At 34.8% G+C, this 22,027-nt stretch overlaps 1 protein-coding gene across 3 annotated transcripts in view; it reads right to left on the minus strand.

The window, feature by feature from the left end:
* Window positions 1–5,879: 5,879 nt before the first annotated feature.
* LOC148867075 (alpha,alpha-trehalose-phosphate synthase [UDP-forming] 1-like) overlaps window positions 5,880–22,027 on the minus strand; it is a 71,376-nt gene continuing 55,228 nt past the window's right edge. For all 3 annotated transcript variants that reach the window (XM_088979976.1, XM_088979978.1, XM_088979977.1), the window contains exons 10-18: window positions 18,566–18,666; window positions 15,758–15,945; window positions 14,771–14,888; window positions 12,029–12,208; window positions 11,824–11,946; window positions 10,899–10,986; window positions 10,638–10,768; window positions 10,444–10,542; window positions 5,880–6,998 (exon numbers count right to left, since the gene is read on the minus strand). In XM_088979976.1, the coding sequence (XP_088836102.1) occupies window positions 6,600–6,998; window positions 10,444–10,542; window positions 10,638–10,768; window positions 10,899–10,986; window positions 11,824–11,946; window positions 12,029–12,208; window positions 14,771–14,888; window positions 15,758–15,945; window positions 18,566–18,666 (1,427 nt within the window). In that variant the 3' untranslated portion in view covers window positions 5,880–6,599. The remainder of the gene's footprint in view (window positions 6,999–10,443; window positions 10,543–10,637; window positions 10,769–10,898; window positions 10,987–11,823; window positions 11,947–12,028; window positions 12,209–14,770; window positions 14,889–15,757; window positions 15,946–18,565; window positions 18,667–22,027) is intronic.

Here is a 22,027-nt window from a genome sequence, read left to right on the forward strand (position 1 = left end):
TTCCCAATAATCTCTTATCCTAAAATACTTCCCCTACTTTCTCCTAAATTATCTATAATTTTTATTTATTTCTAAGGTATCTCTAATTCCTATTTATCCACTCTTACTTTTTATCTATATCTATTTAAAGAAAGTTTGAATTAAAAAATTTAAGAATTATTTAAATATTCTAGTGAAATTATATAATTAACTTTAAAATATCTATTAAAGGTGATGCATGGCATTGATGATCATTTTCCATAAATCAGCGCCATGTAGGATCCACATCAGAATTGGTTGTCTGGTTATGTCGATTTTTGAGAAACCAGCCAAAGAAGCGATTATTGAAATCAACCCTTTTCAGGGATCATCTTTTCTAGTGATTTCCTAATTTTTAACTGATTCCAATTTTGAGGACGACATGGCATCCAACATAGAACTGAATAATAACTTTAATACAAAAATAACTGACCCTTGAAAATCAGTACCAAACAGACTCAAAGATAATGATTTCTCAAAAATCAGCTTACATGATATAAATGATATCAAATAATAAATTTTGATGATTTTTCAAAAATCAATGATTCCAAAAATCACTGGAAAATCGACAAGGAGAAATCATCATTAATGCCAAACGTCACCAAAGCAAAATAGCAAATAGAATTTGCAAAATTACTACTCTCAATCATACATTGTCTACCATTGTTACATTATTAATATATCTTAATATACTCAAAATATCCCCAAATAATTGTTATTTTGCAAATGACCAAAAGGTTAATTACCAAACTATAGATGAGTGACCCACCAAGAATAACCAAATGGATAAGAAGGAAGGCAGATGGATATTGGGTTTTGGTGAATTAAATTAATGGTTTAATCAACATTTAAATCTTTGGAATTACACAGACAACTCATTTCTTTGTTTAGTTTTTTCTTTTTTTTTTTGACAGATAATTTCAATGTTTTTAATTACCTCGTTATTATTTTAAGATATAGTTTTTTTTTTGTCATTTAGAAAATATTTCTATTTCAAGTGTCCTACCGTCCGAGATGGACCTTGTAACAAAAGCGATGTATCTGATTTATAAAACCTCTTATGAATTCCCAAATTCTAATTTTGTATGAACGATTCTAACCGCAGTGTGTATTTCTTTTTATTTTATTTTATATTTATTTCTACGGATAGTTTAAAAATATATGAATAAAATATATTAAAGAATGAATAACAAGAGAAAACAAAATGGGAAGCTTCCTTCGAATCTGGACTGAAATGGCCTACTAATTCCAATTAAGCCCTAACTGGAAAACTTCCCTCTCCCATTAATTGACATTGACTGGCACAGTTGTCTTTCTATTTCTAGTTCATCTATCATTCCGTTGTCTCTACAAGATTAAGTATAATATAGTGATTGAAGAGGTAAAGTTGCAGCAGTATTATAGATTTGGGATTTCGTAAGTTATGGAGTATGGACACTTATTTGTATACAAGTATAATAAATAATATGTTTTTAAAATTTTTTATTTTTTATGCTTTTAGGTTTATAAGATTATTACTTGTTACACTTATTTTTGTTTAATATGATGAGTATACTATATTAGAGATGTGCCTAATTGTTTTCTATATTTTTTCTTGTATTTTATACCTTTATGTGTTTTAATTTTTTTAATTATTATTATTATTTAATTATGACATCAAATGTTGACATTTATGACCCAAAAGGTTAAATTATTGACTTGCCATCAAACATTAAAATAACTCCATTTTTGGTTGACTTTTAATTTATATTTTATTTCTATTGTCAATAAAAATAATTATTCTTTGTCACATTTATTTTTCTTTAATATGATTATTTAATATATGATTCAATGAAAAAATAAGAGTTCATACCCTAAATATAACTCTTAATGAGAGGGAATTAAATGAGGAGAAACTTAGTAGTTCAAATTACATTTTACCCCCGCAATTAGAAATGACTAAATTAAAAAAGAGGAGTATTCTAGTCAAGAATAGGATTCAATAAATGTTAATAAGAGTTAATGCCTTAAACATGATACTTAATGAAGAAAAGTGATTGTTTAAATTACATTTATTTCCTTATAATTACAAAGAGACCAAATTCAAAAATTGATGATCGTCAAATACATGACTAGAAAAAATGGGCCAAGATCAGAACCAGGTTCAATTTTATGGTCTAAAATTGAGTTTAAGTTGGATCTGGACAAATCTGGGCCAATCCAAAGCTGAGCTAAACCATAAGACCTTAATGAGCCCTACCCAAATATATTCCTTCTAGAGATGTCGTGGGCTGATTTCTGACCATCTCAAGTTCCAGCACCTTTTTGGGAAATGAAAATTTTCCACAAGACGTACAGTAGAATTTTCATGGTTCCTCTGTCTGTAGGGCCATGACCTGTTATTATCAATATCGAATCCTGGGGTGAAACGTGAAAGATTGCAATCCAATGTGCCATGTTTCCCAAAGAAATTGTTGGAAACTTGGGTATCTTTCTTGGCACTATAAGTAGTAAACCAGATGTTAGTAGTCAGCAAATTTTCGGCCCACAAAGGAGCATTATTCACTTCCTCTATAACGACTTCCTCCTAAAACTTTTTTCAAATACATGTTGTGTCTCCAAAGTCAGATCTCATCTTGTTGCTCATCAGCTCCCTCTTTTTCTTATAATCTTATACTTTGTAGTTGTTACTTAGTGAAGACGGAACCAGGCTCCTTCATAATGCTCAGAGTAAATGATTAATTGCTCTGGTTCAAAAATTCAAACAGTAAATGGATCAAACACCACGCCACCAACATTTAAGTGTGTATTAATAATTGTACTTAATGCCATAATCACTATGTCTGTCTGCGTTTGAAAATGATGCAAATAGAGTGGAGTGTAAATTTCAGTTTAGGGTAAATAATTTGCACTTTGGTTTGTTTTTGCTTGTATTTGACAACATTACATTTATGCACTGATAAATGACAGAAAATAAATTTTCCATTGTATATTTACATTGATAATAAGATGTAAAGGTACATCAGTAAAAAAAGAAGTAAATTTGCATTCAAGTGGGCTTTTGATAAAAAAAAAATGTATATGCTTTATTAGAATTCATGTTTGCATCGGTTACAGCTAAAAATTTGTTTGATAAGAAGGTAAATTTCTCAATACAAAACTAATCCAACTTTATAATTTATATGAACCATTTTACACTCTACATATTTAGATACATGACAAGATCAGAATAGTTATTTTGTCCAGTGGTCCAGACCATCCGCACATGTGAAGATGGAAATTAAAGCCCAGCTATGAAGAATGAAGAAAGAACAAGTTGCAATTATTGCAGGCTCTCTAGGGCATTTCTATAAGCAATACACTTGCACTAAACGGGTTTTCTAATTAAGGGGGATGAATTGACTTAGAACATTCTGATATTTTCTTGCTCTCCATAGGAAGATTCAGCTTATGTATAGAGAGTAAACATGGTTCAAAATATTGATATAACCCGGCTGATATGTCAAAAGGGGTGTATCGATACTTTGAGCCTTGTAATTTATATTTTTTCAAAATTTCAGAGGGGGCCATTTTGATATTATTTAATTATTAAAAAATATTCTTAAAACAACTTAAAATAAAGGCATCAATCGGTAAAAGATATGATATGACATACCCAATATAATTTTAAACATTAATTTCATTACTTTGATAACCCATTAAAGTTCCAAATTTACTCAAATTAGGTTTTCTCTTTTTCTTCTAGTTTCCATGAGGAAAAAGAAAAATTGTGGTTAGGTCGTACAACCTAGAAAAGATTAAAAACAGTGATTAGAATAGACAAAATGCAAAACGAAAAGCTGGGTAAGAGATGGCTACGCATGGGATGGGAGAAGTGGCATTAAAGCTGAGTGACTCTACAATTCGTAAGCCATGTTCATGGATGAATTCAATGGATCACCGATTAAAAGCGCACATGATCTCAACGCAAGATAAGGGTGTTTTTGTTCCATTGACCATTACACTCTGATTCCTCTTTCATAAATCAAGAGTCCCTCACTCAGAACAAACCAGTCCCCAAGACCAGTATCTTTTCATTCTTTTCAGTACGTCACATCTTAATTCCACCGACATTGAGAAGTATACTATTTATATGTAGTTTTTGGCTTGTTTCGTTTTGTAGAATAAATGAAATTTAAAAAGAAATAAAATTTAAGTCTTATCTAGGGCATCACAAATAGCTTTTATATGGGTATTCATTCCTATTGAGATGATAACTTTGGCAAAAACGCCATGCTTATTAAGACTACTATTTATGAGAGCATCGGATCTAAAGCCTGAAAGAGGGTTTTTGAATGAAATATTTGCTCAAATGGTGGCATATTAACAAATAACTACTACAACCATGAGAATTGTGTTCAAGTATCAAATAGGAGTACAATTTGGGCGGGCTAGCCTGAACCAGCTCAGTCTAAAATTTTATATGGGTTGGGTTTAGATTTTCAATTCTCGGGCTGGGTTTGGACTCAAGAAGTCGGGTTATTTATTTTTCGGGCTGCTCCAGACTTAACCCATAGGTAGTTCGAACCCAGTCCGAGTCTGGTCCAACTATATACATTTATACATATATATATATATATATATATATACACTTGTATATATATTTATCTATATACAGACATATTTACATATATAGATAAGTATATATACATATTTATATAAATACATTTACACGTATAATTTTAGAATGGGTTCATTGAGCAACCCAAGCGCGAGCCCAATTCCAAATGTTAGGGTCGGGCCTGGGTTGACGATAAACCCGGCCCAACCCACTCGACTTGCACCCCTACCTTGGAAATTGGAAGTGTTTTAAAGCTTTCCTCACTGGCCACACGTTGAGAGAGAAAAAAAGAAAATGTAACCAATTCGCTTATTGAACTTATTCTTAATTATTTTAATTAGAGAATAAAAACATATTTAGGGACCTCACCAAACAGCTTAAGCTTCTAGGTTCAACAGATTCTTGATGGTATTAGAGCCTGTTTGACCAAGTGTCTTACTGTTTGGTTCTCATTGCCCCATTATAATTAATTAAATTTCAGCATAAGGTATAGATGGACCTATGTTTGTCCATGCTTCAAGCCCAATAGGCTTTTGTATGAGGATGCATGTTAAGAAATAAAAACTATTCAGGGACCTCACCTAACATATTAAACTTCTAGATTAAATGGTTCTTTGAGAATTTCTTGCTAGGCAATGTTAGAACTCTTTCTGCTTGCATTAGTGGATGTATGAAAACCATAATCTTCAGGACTGCAAAAATGTCTAACCTGAACGGCTGAAGCAATGCAGTAGCAATGGTATACACAAGCACTAGAGCAAATCATTTACGGATGGCTAGCAGAGTTTCCAGTAGTAGTTGTGGTTGATATGGTTACCAAAGAGTAGTGCTTCCATGGGCCTGTTGGCATATTCTGGACCTACTCAGTATGTTCTAATTCTCGGGTTGTCATGTTTTAAGCATGTTAATAAAAAATGCAATAGGAAGGACCTGAGTTGGTTCAAAATGCTAAAAGGTTCGATGGAGGAATTCTAGATCTTTGGTGTCAGTCTTGTTTGAACTGTTATTTATCTGACACAGTTAGGCCTCGTTTGCTTGTTGGGAAATTATTTACCTAGACAAATGTATTTATTAACATGGATAAGCTTTACCTAGGAAAGTAAAGATAACTTTACTGTGGGGCCCATTGCTTAATGCAAAAAAGCATAGGAAAGTTGGCCAATGGGAAAAAGCTACCCATTTACCAATTTTTCCATGCATTACCTACAAATGAATGGGGCCTAAGTGTTGGGTAACTTTCCCAAAGATAGTTACTTATCCACCTGATATCAAGGAAAATAAATTTTCCATGAACCCCACATAAATCTGAAAAAAGGAACATTGGTATATTAGTCATTGACACTTTCCCCCTTCTCAAAATAAAAAAAAAACAATTAGACCCTTAATACAATTGATTTTTTTTTTTTTATCTGTCTAGAAAGAAGAGAAGGGATCTTGAAACTTACAATGTTGTACATTCATACAAAATAACAAAAAAAAAAAATGAAAAAATGCATTCACGACAGTCGCACAATCTATGCACAGTTTTTTCAATCTTAATTTTTTTGAAGTTTCTTTTCATTGTTCTAAAATCTATGTAATCTTGACTATTTTGTTTGAGATTGTTTAAAACCTTAAATCCCCATGAAAACCTTTCGCAAAATGAGCAGTCAATGCAAAAGCATGGCAGGGCAAAGGAAGAATTATCCCATTCTTGATTTCCTCTTGGAGCGTTGGACAAATAATCATTATCCATCTTTTTCTTCTTTCCTTGTAATGTTCATAGCAATGGATATGCGACTCAAATGTCATCCTGTTAAAACTGAAGCATTTAATGAGCTTTCCCACAGCAACAGTCAAATTATTAAGAATGGAGAAAAAGGCAGAGAAAAGCCATGGGATAACTCAATATTTGCCTCACAAAAGAATTGAATAACCACTGTGTTATCACCCACCACACTAGGATCCAGTGCCAGGTTGAATCGGGCAAAGACTATCCATAAGAAGCAAAACCTTGATGATTTTAACCTGAGGAAGATGCTGCCGCCAACTCCTTCAGAAATGTGACAATTTCATCTGATGAACCAAAGAGATATCTTGCATTGGAGCGCTTTCTCCCAACAGTGCAAGAGAAGTAATTCTCTCCCTTGAGATCAAGTACTGAACCCTCATGCCATGGGATACTATCCTGTGATGGCCGCCACACTGTCCCACTGACATGATTGGTTGTTTTTTTCTCTGAGGCCGCTGAGGTACGCTGCGTCTTACCATGACATGCCTTAGATGCACTTTTACTTGCCAAAAGTTTTGGTGCTGCCCGTTTCTCAATGGATGTCTTGATTGGATCGGTTACCTTGGCTCTTGCAGTACCTGATGGATCTGCAGGAAGTTCTGGCTCGAAAAATGTATAGATATCTTCATCCTAAATCAGCAAGTACATGTCACCAAGTAACATAAGCTATATTGATAAGCAGTAATCCTTTTGATATGTGATGCAGCAATTAGAAGGTGTCTACAAAGCATTGACTGCTCATCAACTATTCATTCTGCTAGTCAGTTGATGAGGGCCAGACTGACCGACTGCATCACTAACCAGTCTGTTGATAATCATGAAGGGGTACCCTGGGATGATTAAGCATCAGCTACTCAACTAGTCATCCTAGTCAACCACAAAACCATTTTAAAACTTTATTTGTTTGTTTGTATCACTAATAATTTAAAATAGTAATAGAATATATTTGTATTTTTTTATATTCGCACTGTTGGCCGTTGCTTTAAATATTTATAACGGAACATGATTGGTTGACGGTATTTAAATAGAAAAAAAAGGCATAAAAAAGGAAAGCAGTTGAGTTCTTTCTTCCAATTAGTGGTCTGCTGGTTTGGAGTTGCGACAAACAAACAGGACATCAAATAATCAAGGTAGTATACTTTATTTGGAAAAAAAAAAACTATAATTCCCTATCCTAGGATAGGTCTAACTTTTTTATGTTTGCAAAACAAAGACTGAACTAAATGTTCAATGTCATTCTTTTTTGCATAGTTTTTTTTTTTTTTTTTGATGAATGATTCTATTTTGCATAGTTGTAGTATATATTAATTCGTTCATGAGACTGCATCATCAATATGTTAAATTTAGAGCATATCTTTTATCATCAACTATCAGCACCTAGGTTTGAGCCATAGAGCAGCTACTTGGTGCAAAAAAAAATGCCGAGGGTTAGGACCATATTCTCAGTCTACAAGATCCCTGAGAACTGGAACCAACATTCGGTAATGGCCTTCAGTCAGCACCTAGGACTGACTAGTCATGCCTCAACTGGAGAGGAACTGGAGTGTAGTTATAAACTACAGAGTGCAAAAAGACAAAAAATAATCAAATTCACAAATATTTGTGCAGGTGTCTAAAGGATTAAGCAATTGAAAAGTGGCTAAACAAGCACAAGAAGATTTAGCTACATGATATTAAATACCTACTAACCAGAGTATCAGACACAATCCATTACCTAAAAAAATGCATAAAATTTCCCCAAGGGAGCAATCTGTTAAAGCTTTCTACTCTATTTTTCTCACTCTTGTTTCAAGTATGTGGACTTTTAGAATGATAAAATACCATGTAACCAGTTATAGTGCACTCACATCCTAGAGCTCAAAGACCACTTCAAAGGGACAATCACCAAACACTAACGAAGTTGTGAAGTACCTACCTTTTAAACGTATTAACTTTTAATGTGCTATTGGCCCTACTGAGTCTTGCAAGAATTAACATGCATTTAACTTGTCTAAAACCTTTGAGGTGCATCTTAGCCGACACCATATAGTCGGGATGGTTATGATGATGATTATGATATATATGTTGGTTGACCAGACAATTTAAGTTAACCATTATGATGAAAAGTGTGATTCTAAGAATATGCAGTATCAATATGACATTAAGCATGTTGAAATAATGGGGCATCATAAACCAACACTAGCCCACTCAAGTCTAGTGAAAATATAGAAACCAATTGCCCTGCCATGTTTTTTTCCGAAATTCCAAGGAGAATGGTGATTTGAACCAAAAGGGGAAAAGATAAGGGGAGAAGAGTTGGCTAGGACCCCAAAGGGGTTTCCTACATACCCTCCAACGAAAGATTAGGCCATTGTAGTTCACCAGCTCTGGAATTCCGGCAGAAGGGAGATGGAGTAGGTTGGTGATTGGCGTGAAAGCGAGAGAAATATGGGTCGGATGGGTGTATTATAAAAAATTCTCCTCATATTTGGGTATGGGTCCCTATTTATAGTATTTTGGGTCTCTCATGCTCTAGAGTCTTTTTTGCTTTTTATCTTTTCTCAATTTACCCCTTAATTATTATCCTAGAATATTCTAACACTTAGTTAATGCAAATTAGAGCTATAAAGTGGGTTAGGCCACTTGGGGAAGGCATTGCCCAGCATGACTTGGGCTATACCTGGCCCGACCAAAACCCTTGTGCCACGTCGAGCTAGTGGTTTTGAGTTCCACCAGCCAACATGGCACACGGTCCCCCCCCACCCCCCCGCATACACAAATTATATACATATGTATATATATAGATTTTTATTTTCAATTTTATTGCAATTTGTTTCATTTTCATTTTATTATTTCATATATAAACAATCATCATCATCCATGCCTTATCCCAACTATATGGGGTCCGCTACATGAATCCTTTCTTGCCAATCCATTCTATTTAAAGCCATATCTACTATATCCTAGCAAATCCTTACCCACTTAACACTACACTCAGGTTAGGGTACAGTGTGTCATTTCTAGAGAACGCCTAGTAAGAGCACGGGAAAACAAATTAGGATATATAAACAATTGTGTACATCAAAATTCATATAATTTTTTTTTAAGTTTTTTTTTTTTTTTTAATTTCTTGTCTATTTTATTAATATAATATAATTTATTATTATTTTTTCATATTTTCTTTAAAAAATCGTGCTACCCATGTCTCGACCTATAGCCTGACATGGCATAGGCCTGCTTGGGCTCGAGCAATGGGCCATGCCGAGCTTCCCTTTTAAGGGACTCTAGGCCAGGTAGGCATGGCCCACCAAGGCTTGCTAGGGGTCATCATCAAAAAACTGAAAAACCAAACTGAAGTGAACTGAAAATTCTGATTAACCAGAGCGGTTGGTTCGATATTTTCGAAAACCGACAATTAACCAAACCGACCAATATATATGTATATATAATATTATGTATATTATATATATTTTTCATATATATTTTATATTATCTATATTTTATAAATGAATATATGCATTATATATAAATATATATTATTATAATATATAATATATCATTTGTTATTTATAATATAATATTTTATATGCATCTCTAGTATTTTTATTATATATTTATATGTTTATTTATAATATATAATATAAATATCAAAAACCAAAAAACCAATGAACTGAATTGGTAGTTAACCGAAAAGATCAACCAGTTAACTAGTTGGCTTTGGTTCGGTTTCAGTTATTCAGTTTAGAAAATGGGCCCATGGTTCGTAACTTAACCACGACACCCCTAAGGCTTGCATGCTGGCACAGCACAACCTGCAACAATGCGGGCAACCCACAAAAGTGAGCCATGCTGATTCACGTTACACTTCTAAAGCAAATGGTTCTTTATTAGACGGATAAATGGTCTGAAACGGTCCAGTCTGACCCAGTTATACACTGGGTCAGCCAAGCCAAAGTACTTTTGTAACCCCATTGTCTTACACTTACAAATTCAAGCTAAAGCAAAATGTGATACTAGAAAATTCTTTAGACTAAAAACATATAAATTCTAGAGCATTCTTAATGATAAAATCTTAATCTTTTGAAGAGAAATATACCTTCCCTAAAAAGTGACCAACACAAAGAACATAGTCAATTGGTGTTGTCATGCATTTGCTGTGGATTATTTCTCCTAGTATGCGATCAATTGCTGCACCCTGTGTGAACACATATCCAAGAGGGAAGATAAGGTTTTGTAATTACCATGCTTAAACAACATGGCAATAAATCCAATATACCAAAGATAAATTACCTTCGTAACACCAACTGATCGAACCTCAACTGATCGGCTACCTTGGACAACATCAACTGCTGCATTAGAAATCGGGCCTGTCCATAGGTGTTGCAACAGATCCCTTGCTTGGAGTCGCCCAAATTCAACATCTATGGTCAAAACAAGATGAGAAAGAAATAAACAACTGCATATAAAACTAATGATGATTAAAATGACAAACAAAGAGAGAATAGAAAAAAACAACCAGAACTAAAATAAATCAAACATCTGATCAAGCACCTGCATACTTGTAATTCCACACAAGTGAAGTCTCACGAAGCTCAAAATGAGAACGAGGTGTTCTTTCTGTGAAGTACTCAAAAACATGCTGAAAAATCAATAATAGCATCACAAGTTAAGAATCTGGAAGACAACATCTTGACTCTTTATTTCCTTAGATCTAGCAAACAGATACAATAGAGATAGCCTATTTGATATTTACATGCCATGTTTTTATTTTTGGTTGTTATATAAATAACATATCTCAATCAGTGCAGTTAAGATGGCTAGGCCATGTCCAAGTGTTTTGGCCCGGCAATGTAAGTCTATGCCTAAGCAACAACTAGACATTGTCAAGGCAACAAAAATTAATGACTAATAGATACATACATATTTTTTAATGCATGTACATAATCATGCACAAGTATTATGGAATTCCAAGTTAATTGTAAACAATAAATCACAATCTGAATCAGCAACTGATGCAATGACAACTCAAAATTGATTTTCAGAAACGTTGACAAGATTTTGGGATAAAAGACGAAAAACTCAGAAGGATTAAAGCCCTATTTTTAGATCTGCATGAATTTCTACCTATTAAGAATGAGTTACATATGCTAATAACAATATAGATGGAGGGTATATTGAGTCATATAATCCCCATTAAGATGTTTATATCTATACCACCCTCCTAGTTGGTCACCTAGGTGATGGGCATCCAAAAAACCTTGGCAACTTCCTAGTTGACACATTGGCAACAATTTGATTATACTGATGTGGAAACTAACATTCTACATATTTTAGCAGTAGTGTGCTCAAAATTTCCATAAATTATCTGATGTCATATTTGGTTTCCAACTTTCCATAATATATAGGTATGCTAAGCATGTACAAGTATCCAAATGATAGCATACAATTGATGGTTTGAAAATTAAGCATCAAGCACCTTCACACTATCAACCCAATCCATATTAAGATGCTCAGGCATTGTTGTCATCCAGTCTCCTTTAGCACGGCGTAGAAACATCCCATTTTCAGCTGCCAACCACAGGTTGTATTCTCCAAAGTTCTGTGAAAGCAATCATATGGTATAAAAGTATGATAAACTAATGATAGGTAAGAGGAAAAGTAAACATGAAAACTAGATTTACTTCGTCCAAAATATTTCTGTCACTTCCACTGAGGACAACAATTGTGGTCCTTGGATCACTGCAAAGTATTGCCAAGGGATCTTTTAAATCTTGATGCAATTTAAGCTCCATCTCTTTAATTTGATCACCCCCTCTTCTACCAGGAGTATCCACAGGTTCAGTTAATGTTGCATTGAATCCCTGTAGTTTTGAAGCACAAAGAACCATAACATAAATTCAAAATAGCTAAGTGAAAGAAAACTTGAGAAAAAAAGAAGGAATCCCAAACGCATAGGTGGATCTTAAATGAACTTCAGGTAGGACAACAAACTAATCACTAAACCATAGCGTCCAAACTCACCATGGAATTCCCTGATGAAATGGGGTAGAAGCCTTCACCATTTTACAGTTATTAAGGAAATCACTAGATACAGGCAGTATAAATTGTGCTCTAGAATTACAGGTATTGAAAAGTTGAGAACTTTACATCATGAAAGGAAAAAACATAAACAGGATCCAACTTAATTGTTTATTCTGGGGGGGGTGGGGGGGTGGGGAAGGGAGAGAACTGAGAACTGGCAATTCTCAACCATGCCCGTTCTTTCCCCAATTATAACAAGAAAGAACTGTCCTTTTTTCTCCCCCTCCTATTGAGTAACAAGATCAAAGTAATTTATATGAAAAATGACACAAGTAAGATCCCTATGGAGCATCAATACCTGTAGGTCATACACTAAAAGTACAATTAGATAGGCATGCCAGAATATAGATACCAGCATAGTTGTCAAGGCACCAAGGCAAAGCTAGGTGATTAGGGAGCACCTAGGTGCCTTCATAGGCATTGCCTAGGTGAAAGTTTTGAAAATACAAAATCCCTAAATTCTAGTTTAATTTCCTATTTTGTATAGTAACCAACAATCATTGACACTAACAACTAGCAGTAATATTCAGCAAATGTGCACCAGTACAAAATATTATTGGAATATATCATGACATATTTCCCAGTACATTCAAATATTCCTATATTGTTCTCAACAAGTTTTACTTTTGTTAATTAAATCAATTTAAGGCTTTTTAACTTACATGTACATAGATATCATCCAAACATGTTTTTTTTTTCTTTTTAAACCCATTATTTTTTTTTAGTTTATAATTACATATGAATTTTTCCTTCTTATTTCTCTTTATGAAACATTTTAACTATGCATAAATTAATAAAATATAGTCAAATTTTTAATATTTTAAACTCTTATAAAAGGATAAATAATATAGTAACATAAGAAAGAAGCGTATTCATATCTAAATTAACAAAACATAATAAAATAAATATTTCTAAACTAAATTATAAACAATGGATTATATATATATATATATATATATCATTTTTTAACAAGTATAATATAATTTCATTGCTCAAGAGGGAGAGATTCCTTCAAAGAAAGTAATTACAAAAAGGTATAGACCCCAGCCTCCACTGGGCTATTGAGGGATGTACAAAGACAATATTCATGTTATCTATTCACACATGTACATTATAGTCAAAAAGAATTTTCTCCCATTGATTAACGAAATGAGATGGCTTCAGATCTACAAATTCCTTGGGCACTATTTATCTTTTAAACCTGTAATTTTATTCTAAGCCAAGAAAGTGGCCATCTTGAAATGGTGTAATCATTTTAGTCACTTTATAATGATATAATTATTCAAATGAGTATGCCCTTTTATAATTTTAAATAATATTATTAAATGCTTTCAAAGATTAATATTTAAGATCTTATCAAGTTTCAAATTCTCAATAACATTTTAAGTTTATTAATTTCAATTATTCCATACACAATATTGCAATACAATAAGTATTTAATAGATAAATTACAAGTTAGAAAAAGTATTACCAACTAAAGAAAGCTATAATGCTCTTTACTAATAAAAGATTTAAAATAAAGAGGATTAAATGAATGGAAAAGAAGAAAAAGAATCAAGGGGTAGAACTCCTTTTCTTTTTAATATAAGAAAGAGAGAGTAATTGTAGAAAGCAAAGGAAGAAAAATGGACCCCACCCCCAAAACTCTTGGCTCTTTTATGTTACAATAGTAAAAATCTAAAATAAAACATTAGTATATACTGTATATGATAGGATGTATTAACACATGTTAATAAAATGCATTCATAATAATAATATTACACTAAGGTGCCAGACAGTCGCCATTTTGACATAGCTCATGGCATTCAGGCTCAGGCCAAGTGTCACCCAACCCAAGAGTTTCTTGTCACCACAATGATGACTTTGCAACTATGGCTAAACATGATTAGATTAATCATCATCCATCATTCTACATCAGCTTAGCAGTGACTCTCATACTTGCACAGAAGACTTGCTACACATGAGAAAAAATTTGTGCAGGAATTATAATTTCAAATGAAATATGTGATTAAATGCTTTTTCATGATCAAGCGACCATTAAATATTAATTAAAGCTTTTCTAGCTACTGGAGGCCCAATAGCATCTTCTGAGAGAGCTTTATCCTATCTATTAATCCAAAGGCTTTTACTGAACAAGAGAGGAGAGAGTGAAATTCCAAGAGTTTTGCACCGTCTGTTGGTCTAATATCAATAAAGGCTTGGCATGATCAAAAGTTATGCATGAGCACAAATGAGAAATACACAAGGGGAATGTGGGGTGATTTCCTTATTGAACTAAAATGTGGTAGTCACAGTTATTTCAAGTTCCAACAGTAATTAATAAAGTATGGAAAGAAGAATACCAGTATGAGCAATCGGTTCCGAGACTGCAAATAGCGTTCAACAGCATCCTTGACTGGAAGTGGTGGTGGAATTTGTCTTGTCCTCAGTTGAGCTTCAACGATGGTATCATTCAGTTCACTACATATAGGATAGTGACAGCATAAAACACCACATCTCAAATACCATAGAGGAAGCTAGAGAGTTGCCCAAACACCAAGTATAAAATAGAATAGTCAAGCACAACCAGATGCAAATTATATAATATCTCCATGACTAAAAGCCAGACCATATCAAACAAAATATTATAAATAAAAATAATAATAAAGAACAAGCCATAACTAAGACAAGAAACAAGTAACAAGAGGTAACTGGCAAGGAATCAGATTTATGTGGATAGGCATAGAAGCTTACATCCACGGGAGAAAAAACAACATAAACCCACTATTAGAAAATAGAAGAATAAAAGCTGATCTGGAAGCAGAAACCATACCCTCCACACATCTCTCCTCTCACATAATAACCATAGATAGCAGCTTACATAAGCTAATACCAGTTGTCTTGCCAAACAAGCCATGCAAAAATAAAATGGAATTACAGGTAATCCTCAATACAACCAGAAATTACAATAACACAGCAGAAATGAATCCAAATTACAAATATGCTTAAACATCCTCCAACCAGAAGAGTATAATAAGACCTCTTAGTCATTTCCCCCATCCATTTGGCGATTACTATCAAGTAGTTAACCATGGCATTCAACTTACCCCAAGCAAGTTTTTTTGTAATTGTTCATGGTACTAAAAGAGAGGATTTCTTCTTACAAAAGCACCACTAATGAATGGAAGGAAATAACATTACATGTAATTCTTTTCTTGGGTGCTTGTTTACACAAGCAAATATAGCATGGGTTGAGCATCAGCATTTCTAAAATGATATATTTCAAATTTCATATCAAAAGAAAAGATTGCAATGTTAGCCCCAAAGAGATCTAGGCTGATTTACCACACCTTACAAAGGTTTCAGCCCAATCTTGAGCAGTGTGGGTAGTCACATGCAAAAAGTTATGACGATGTCGTTTTTCTCTTTCATCAGCTGGCATGTTCAAAGCTTGACCAATTGCAGAAGCAACTTCTGTAATGTTCCATGGGTTTACCAGGATAGCTCCAGCACCAAGAGACTGTGCAGCTCCTGCAAACTAGAAACAAGTCAAAGGTGTCAATTGAAAGTATAGCTCAAGAAACTCACCAATCATAGATAGGAAAGATTGTATAAGATGGAAAAAGGCCATAAAACTGAATAACATCTATGCATACATTAAAATACATACAATAAAATGATAATTGTACATATATTACTTCATCAAAAAGGTTGTGTACATAAAATGCGACCGTACAACGAATTTCTATATGGTGGGACTTGAGTATGAACACAAAAAGCTTTGTAGATTCCTCCATCATGATGGCCAATGCATGCACAAGAGGTTACAATTTCAGCATATGGATCAAATTTGATTAAAGGAAGCTTATTCAAGATTTTCTCTAATGAGGTCAAGAACATCATGAGAAAGAATTCATCAGGTTGAGCATTGGGTCCTACTTTATCAATGAGAATGCAAGGAGGTGCCTATTTCATGCCTAAGTCATCAGACCTTAACTGCATAGGTCACAAAATACACTCTCCTTGATCAAGAAAACTATGATCATACTACAGCAGAGTATCCTTGCAGAGGATACATATTTCAAGTGTTCATGCAGAACACATGATGGCATCTTGTGAATAAATTAGACTAGAAAATACAAACCTCCGTTGCCAATATACCTGTTCATGGGCCGGGCCGGGCTTTCACTTGTCACTAATGAAAATATACTAGGCTCGAGCCTGAGCCCGAGCCCGGCCTGACCAACGGGCCTATAACTTGGGCCCGAGCCCGAAGCCCGACCTAATTGAGAAAAAAAAACAATTTTCCCTATTCAAATTAGAATTAAAAATTCAGATAGTATTTTTTTTTCTATTTAAATGAGCAATGGGCCTCCAAGATGGTATTTTTCCCTTTCTTTATATTTTAAAACACAACTTTACATTCTTAAATCAAAAAATTTATTCAAATGGACATAATCACATAACTAATTTTAAGTTTAATATTAGGTTGGGCCGGGCCGGGCTATTTTGACAAAAGCCAAGTCCGGCTCGAATTTATTGCAAGCCTGGCTTTTTGGTCCGACTTTAAGCCCACGGGCCTATAAGCATGTTCAAGCCCGTCCGGGGGTCGGGCCGGCCCGTCGGGCCACCCGGCCCATGAACAGGTTTAGTTGCCAAAATGAGGGTTAAAGAAACATAAGTGATTGTTGTCTACAGTTTACCTTCAGAGCTGCACCTTTCACCTGGTGGATCATTTCAAGGACAACCCTACCAAACCTTTAACCAAGCTGACCCAATTCAAGGTGTTCATTTCCCAACCAAAATAAATTTGGACTGGGTTAGAGTAGGCTTGTTTACAATATCATAGATGCTAAACATACATAATTTTTTAGCATGATAAAGTATAAACTCAAGTGAAAATTCAAAACAATGGTTATAGAACAACATAACATCTAAACCTGTCACTTTAAGTTACTAAACAGTTTAATACAACATTACAGAATGTTGGTATCCTATGGAGAGGTCAAAAAGAGCAAAAAAGTGTTCCCTGATATTGCTAATGTAGTTTAGGAAACCAAGGAACTGCATTAACAGTATTGTCATGTCTTATAGATACGGAGACTCCACTAGGGCAGAGCTCCCAAGGGAAAGATTGTAACTTGCAATGTGGATAGCACTTGCTAGCCTACTCTTAGGGAAATCTATTAGCATAGTCATATTGGATATGATACCAGATACTGCATGGATATTTCTAGATCTACTCTATAGCATTAACAGATTTAAAATACATAAAACGATATGTGTGAACAAATTACACTATAAAAAATCAGCACACGTTAGAAATTTAATTAAATTTCGCAACGCATAATGTCTTGAGAAATGATATTTAACTCCGAAAACTAGCTATAAATGCATGACATGAGCATATTACATAGGATACCCATACTCATACCCATATTCATATCTAGGATTTTAGGAAATAGAGTTGTATCTTCATTTCCCATATCCATGGCTGTTACCATTTCCATATCTAGGCATCATAGTTAATAAAATGACCAGTCAAGGAAAGGTGAGTGATACACATATTTCAAACCTAAACGGGATCAGGCCTCCACCCAACCTACAACTGCCAATAAAATTGAACAACCCAACATGGATCTAAGAAAAACTGGCAATGTAATTCCTAAAAAATTATCACCTAAAATAGGAGAATTAAAAATTAATCCAGCCTTGAGCACACAGGATCTTCTTGAAAATTGGTCCAAGTAATAGAAATGAAAATACTTAAAAAGGAAATCATTTGTTGAAATGAGCTCACTTTTAGTTTCCAACAACATTTTGCTCACAATTGCTTTTTAGATACAGAAATCATTGAAGTGAATAACACGAAATCTCAAAATGAAATTATATCCTTGTTTGTGGCTTCCAAACACCCCCAAAACAACTACTGCTTCAATCAATTGATTAGTTGAACCATTCAACTGGCTATTCAAGATTACCCAATCAAACCCTCAGCATTCCTGAGCTATCTCTAATGAAACATTTTTGTTCAACAGGATATTTAAAATCTTTTCATTATACTTATGTTGCATATCAACAAACATTGGAACAACTTCAAAACATTCTGGTTAGATAATTCAGAAGTAAACTCGGAGAAAATAGTAATAGTTAATTACCTCACTCAAAATGAGAACCCCTTTCCTTGAATCTTGGCATGCCACAAACTCATAGCTAACAAGGTTCATTCCATCTCTCAAAGATGTCACAAGGGCTACGTCTGCACAAGAGAGAAGGAGAGAGTAGGAAATGCATCAGAACATATATAAAAGAATAAGCATAAATTATCAATGTAATAATGATAAAAAGCCAAATAACTTTCACAAATCATGAAAATATAAAAAAGTAGAAACTTGACAAATGTATTTGTATACAAAAAGAAAATGTTTAAGTAATAATGATTATCACCAAAACCATAAAACTAGTAGTAAAACACAGTTCATAATTCCAGTATCACTTGAAAATTGAAATATGTTCTAGCAAAATAAAGTTATGTAAGGATGTATCACAAATGTTGCTCAACTTGCTACAGTCATGTCCTGGCTACTTGCATGTTCCTACTAGGTACTCAGAGGTAGTGTCTGACCCAAAGTGGAAAGAAGCTATGAATGAAGAAATGAAGGCCTTAATAAAAGTAGGGACTTGGGAATTAGTAGATCTACTAGAAGGGAAAGGCACTGTTGGATGCAAGTGGGTGTTCACTGTGAAGCATAGGGAGGATGGGTCCATTGAAAGATACAAGGCTAGACTCGTAGCAAAGGGATTTACTCAAAAGGAAGGAATTGACTAAAAAAAAACATTTTCTCCGGTAGCAAAACTCAACACTATCAGAATTCTACTATCATTAGCTGCAAATTTCTCGTGGGAGCTTCATCAGTTGGATGTGAAGAATGCCTTTTAAATGGTGATCTACATGAGGAGGTATTCATGGATCCTCCACCAGGTTATGAATTTGGCAGGAAAGTGTGTAGACTGCGAAAAGCACTATATGCCCTTAAACAATCCCCTCGAGCTTGGTTTGAGAAGCTATGTGGAGCCATGAAGAAAGGTGGTTATACTCAAAGCGGGGCAAATCATACCCTATTCATAAGGAAGAGAAATGGGAAACTTACAACTCTTATCGTCTATGTAGATGATATGGTAATTACTGGGGATGATAAGGAAGAGATTAAAAGGTTGAAGGAGGTCCTAGCTACTGAATTTGAAATCAAAGACCTGGGTCAACTGAGATACTTTCTAGGGATTGAAGTTGCTAGATCCAAAGAGGGCATCTATATATGTCAACGGAAATACATCCTTGACCTTCTACAAGAGACAGGCATGTTGGGGTGCAAGCAAGTAGATACTCCAATAGAACCAAACCATGGTCTACAGGAGTCGGTAGGAGAGGACTACCCTGACAAGGAAAGATACCAAAAGCTAGTTCATGTTGTCAGTCAGTTCATGCACAATCCAAAAATTCCTCACATGAAAGCTGTAGAAAGGATTCTCAGATATTTGAAGTCTTGCCCTGGGAAAGGGATTCTATTCAGAAAAAACAATAAAATTGAAGTTGAAGGATATACTAATGCAGATTGGGCTGGTTCTGTAGGTGATAGAAAGTCGACTTCAGGATACTACACCTTTGTTGAAGGAAATTTAGTTGCATGGAGAAGTAAAAAACAGAAAGTGGTTGCCAGGTCTAGCGTAGAGGCTGAATATTGAGCTATGGCTCATGGTGTTGCGGAACTATTGTGGCTTAAGATTCTTCTTGGTGAACTGGGAGTGAAGATTGAGTGTCCTCTCAAGTGGTACTATGACAACAAGGCTGCCATCAACATTGCAAATAACCCAATGCAACATGATAGAACAAAACATATTGAGATAGACCGTCACTTTGTTAGAGAAAGAATAGTCTCAAGAGAACTCTGCATTCCTTACACTCCCTCAGAGATGCAGATTGCAGATGTCTTAACTAAAGGGCTAACCACAGTGAAATTCTTGGACTTACTTGGCAAGCTAAACATGATTGACATCCACGCTTAGCTTGAGGGGGAGTGTTGGTTCGATTGATATTTTGTTATCCTCTTGTCTGGGTTGGGTATTAAGTCTTTAGTTAATGGGCCTTAGTTACTGGGCCTATTTTTATTTAGTGTCTTATTTGACTGGGTGTCCCATCACTAATCAGGGGCATCCTGGTCCATTTATGTAACTTTATGTACTGTTATTACATAAGTGAACAGGGCCGGCTAATGAACAGTACCCATTCGAACATTTCTTCCTTTCTCCTCTTCTCTTCCTCTTCTTCTTCTCAGCTCACTTGACAGGTTCAGTTTGAAAAACAAGATGGACCAATGAGGTGGCTGATATTCTTGCTAGAAGGGGCTTTTCTGGAGAGAATATGTATTATCCTATTAAGGTCCCAAGCTCTTGAATAAAAAAAGGTCCCTAGATGTGGTTAATGAGTTGAGCAAGTTTCACCAGAAATCTCGGTTGTATTGAATAGGAAGAATAGGAAATGCAAGAAGGGAGAGAGGAAGAAGAGAGATTTTTTAAGAAGGTTCACACCGTCAAAACTAAAAATTATATGCCCCTACTTGGGTGCCCAAACACAAATATATGTAAAAGATAATTGTAGAGAAGATGGGCCGAATGGCCCATAGACTGTCATTTCATGTTATGCTATGTTTCTCTCTGTTGTGGGCCTTATTCTGGGCCCATACTCTGTAATATTCTGTTTTTTTTGTATTTTCCTGCTCACTCAAGGGCCTCTCTGTAATTTGTCAAAGATTAATTTATTAATAAGATGTTTAGAGTGTTAGAGAAGGGTTATGTTCGAACCTCTTACTCTCTAACACTCATTGCCGCCAACTGTCTCTTCTCTTCCTCTCTTGTTTGTTCATTTTCTGGTTTGCATCTAATCTCAAACAGTTCCATAAATCAAGTGGGCTGTTTTTCAACTTGGTATCAGAGCAGGCCATTGCTTGGCGTGTCCCTCATGTGGTTCTAGTTCAGCCAACTACAAGAGGAGGTTCTAGGGCTGAAAGTTTACAATCATCCGCCTGGTTCTTGGAGGTCATTGTAGGGTGCCCAAGTTTCTATACACTTGGAGAAGGGTTCGGTGACCAGGAAGAATCAGAGAGCAAGTTGTTTGGCCTGATTTGAAATCAGAGAAAAGGACTTTCGAAGTTATCTCAGAGAACAAGTGTTCGGCCTGGTTTATAGTTCAAACTAGAGACTCTCTTGCTGTAAATCTTTTCTCAGTCCTTTGCTGAGTTATTTTTTTGTTGTTTGGGAGGACTATTAAAGCATTCAAATCCCACATACATTCGGTCCATCTTAAGCCTACAGACTCTTTACTTTTATCTTCCACATGTACCTAAGTTAAATACCAACTTGTTATCTGTAAGTAGCTTGACCAAGCCATTGAATTGTTGTGTAACTTTTTTCCCTTCTCACTGTGTGTTTCAGGACCTGAAGTCTCAGAAGGTGATTGGGAGTGGCCATGAAGCGAATGGAATATACTTGCTCGACACCCCTGGCCAATGCTTTGATCATCCCAAGAATGTTGCTTTTGGTTCTACTTTTTCAGAGTCTGTTAG

The sequence above is a fragment of the Nelumbo lutea genome, chromosome 3, assembly GCF_056320005.1.
Source record: "Nelumbo lutea isolate HS-2025 chromosome 3, American lotus-T2T, whole genome shotgun sequence".
NCBI classification, from domain to species: Eukaryota; Viridiplantae; Streptophyta; class Magnoliopsida; order Proteales; family Nelumbonaceae; genus Nelumbo; species Nelumbo lutea.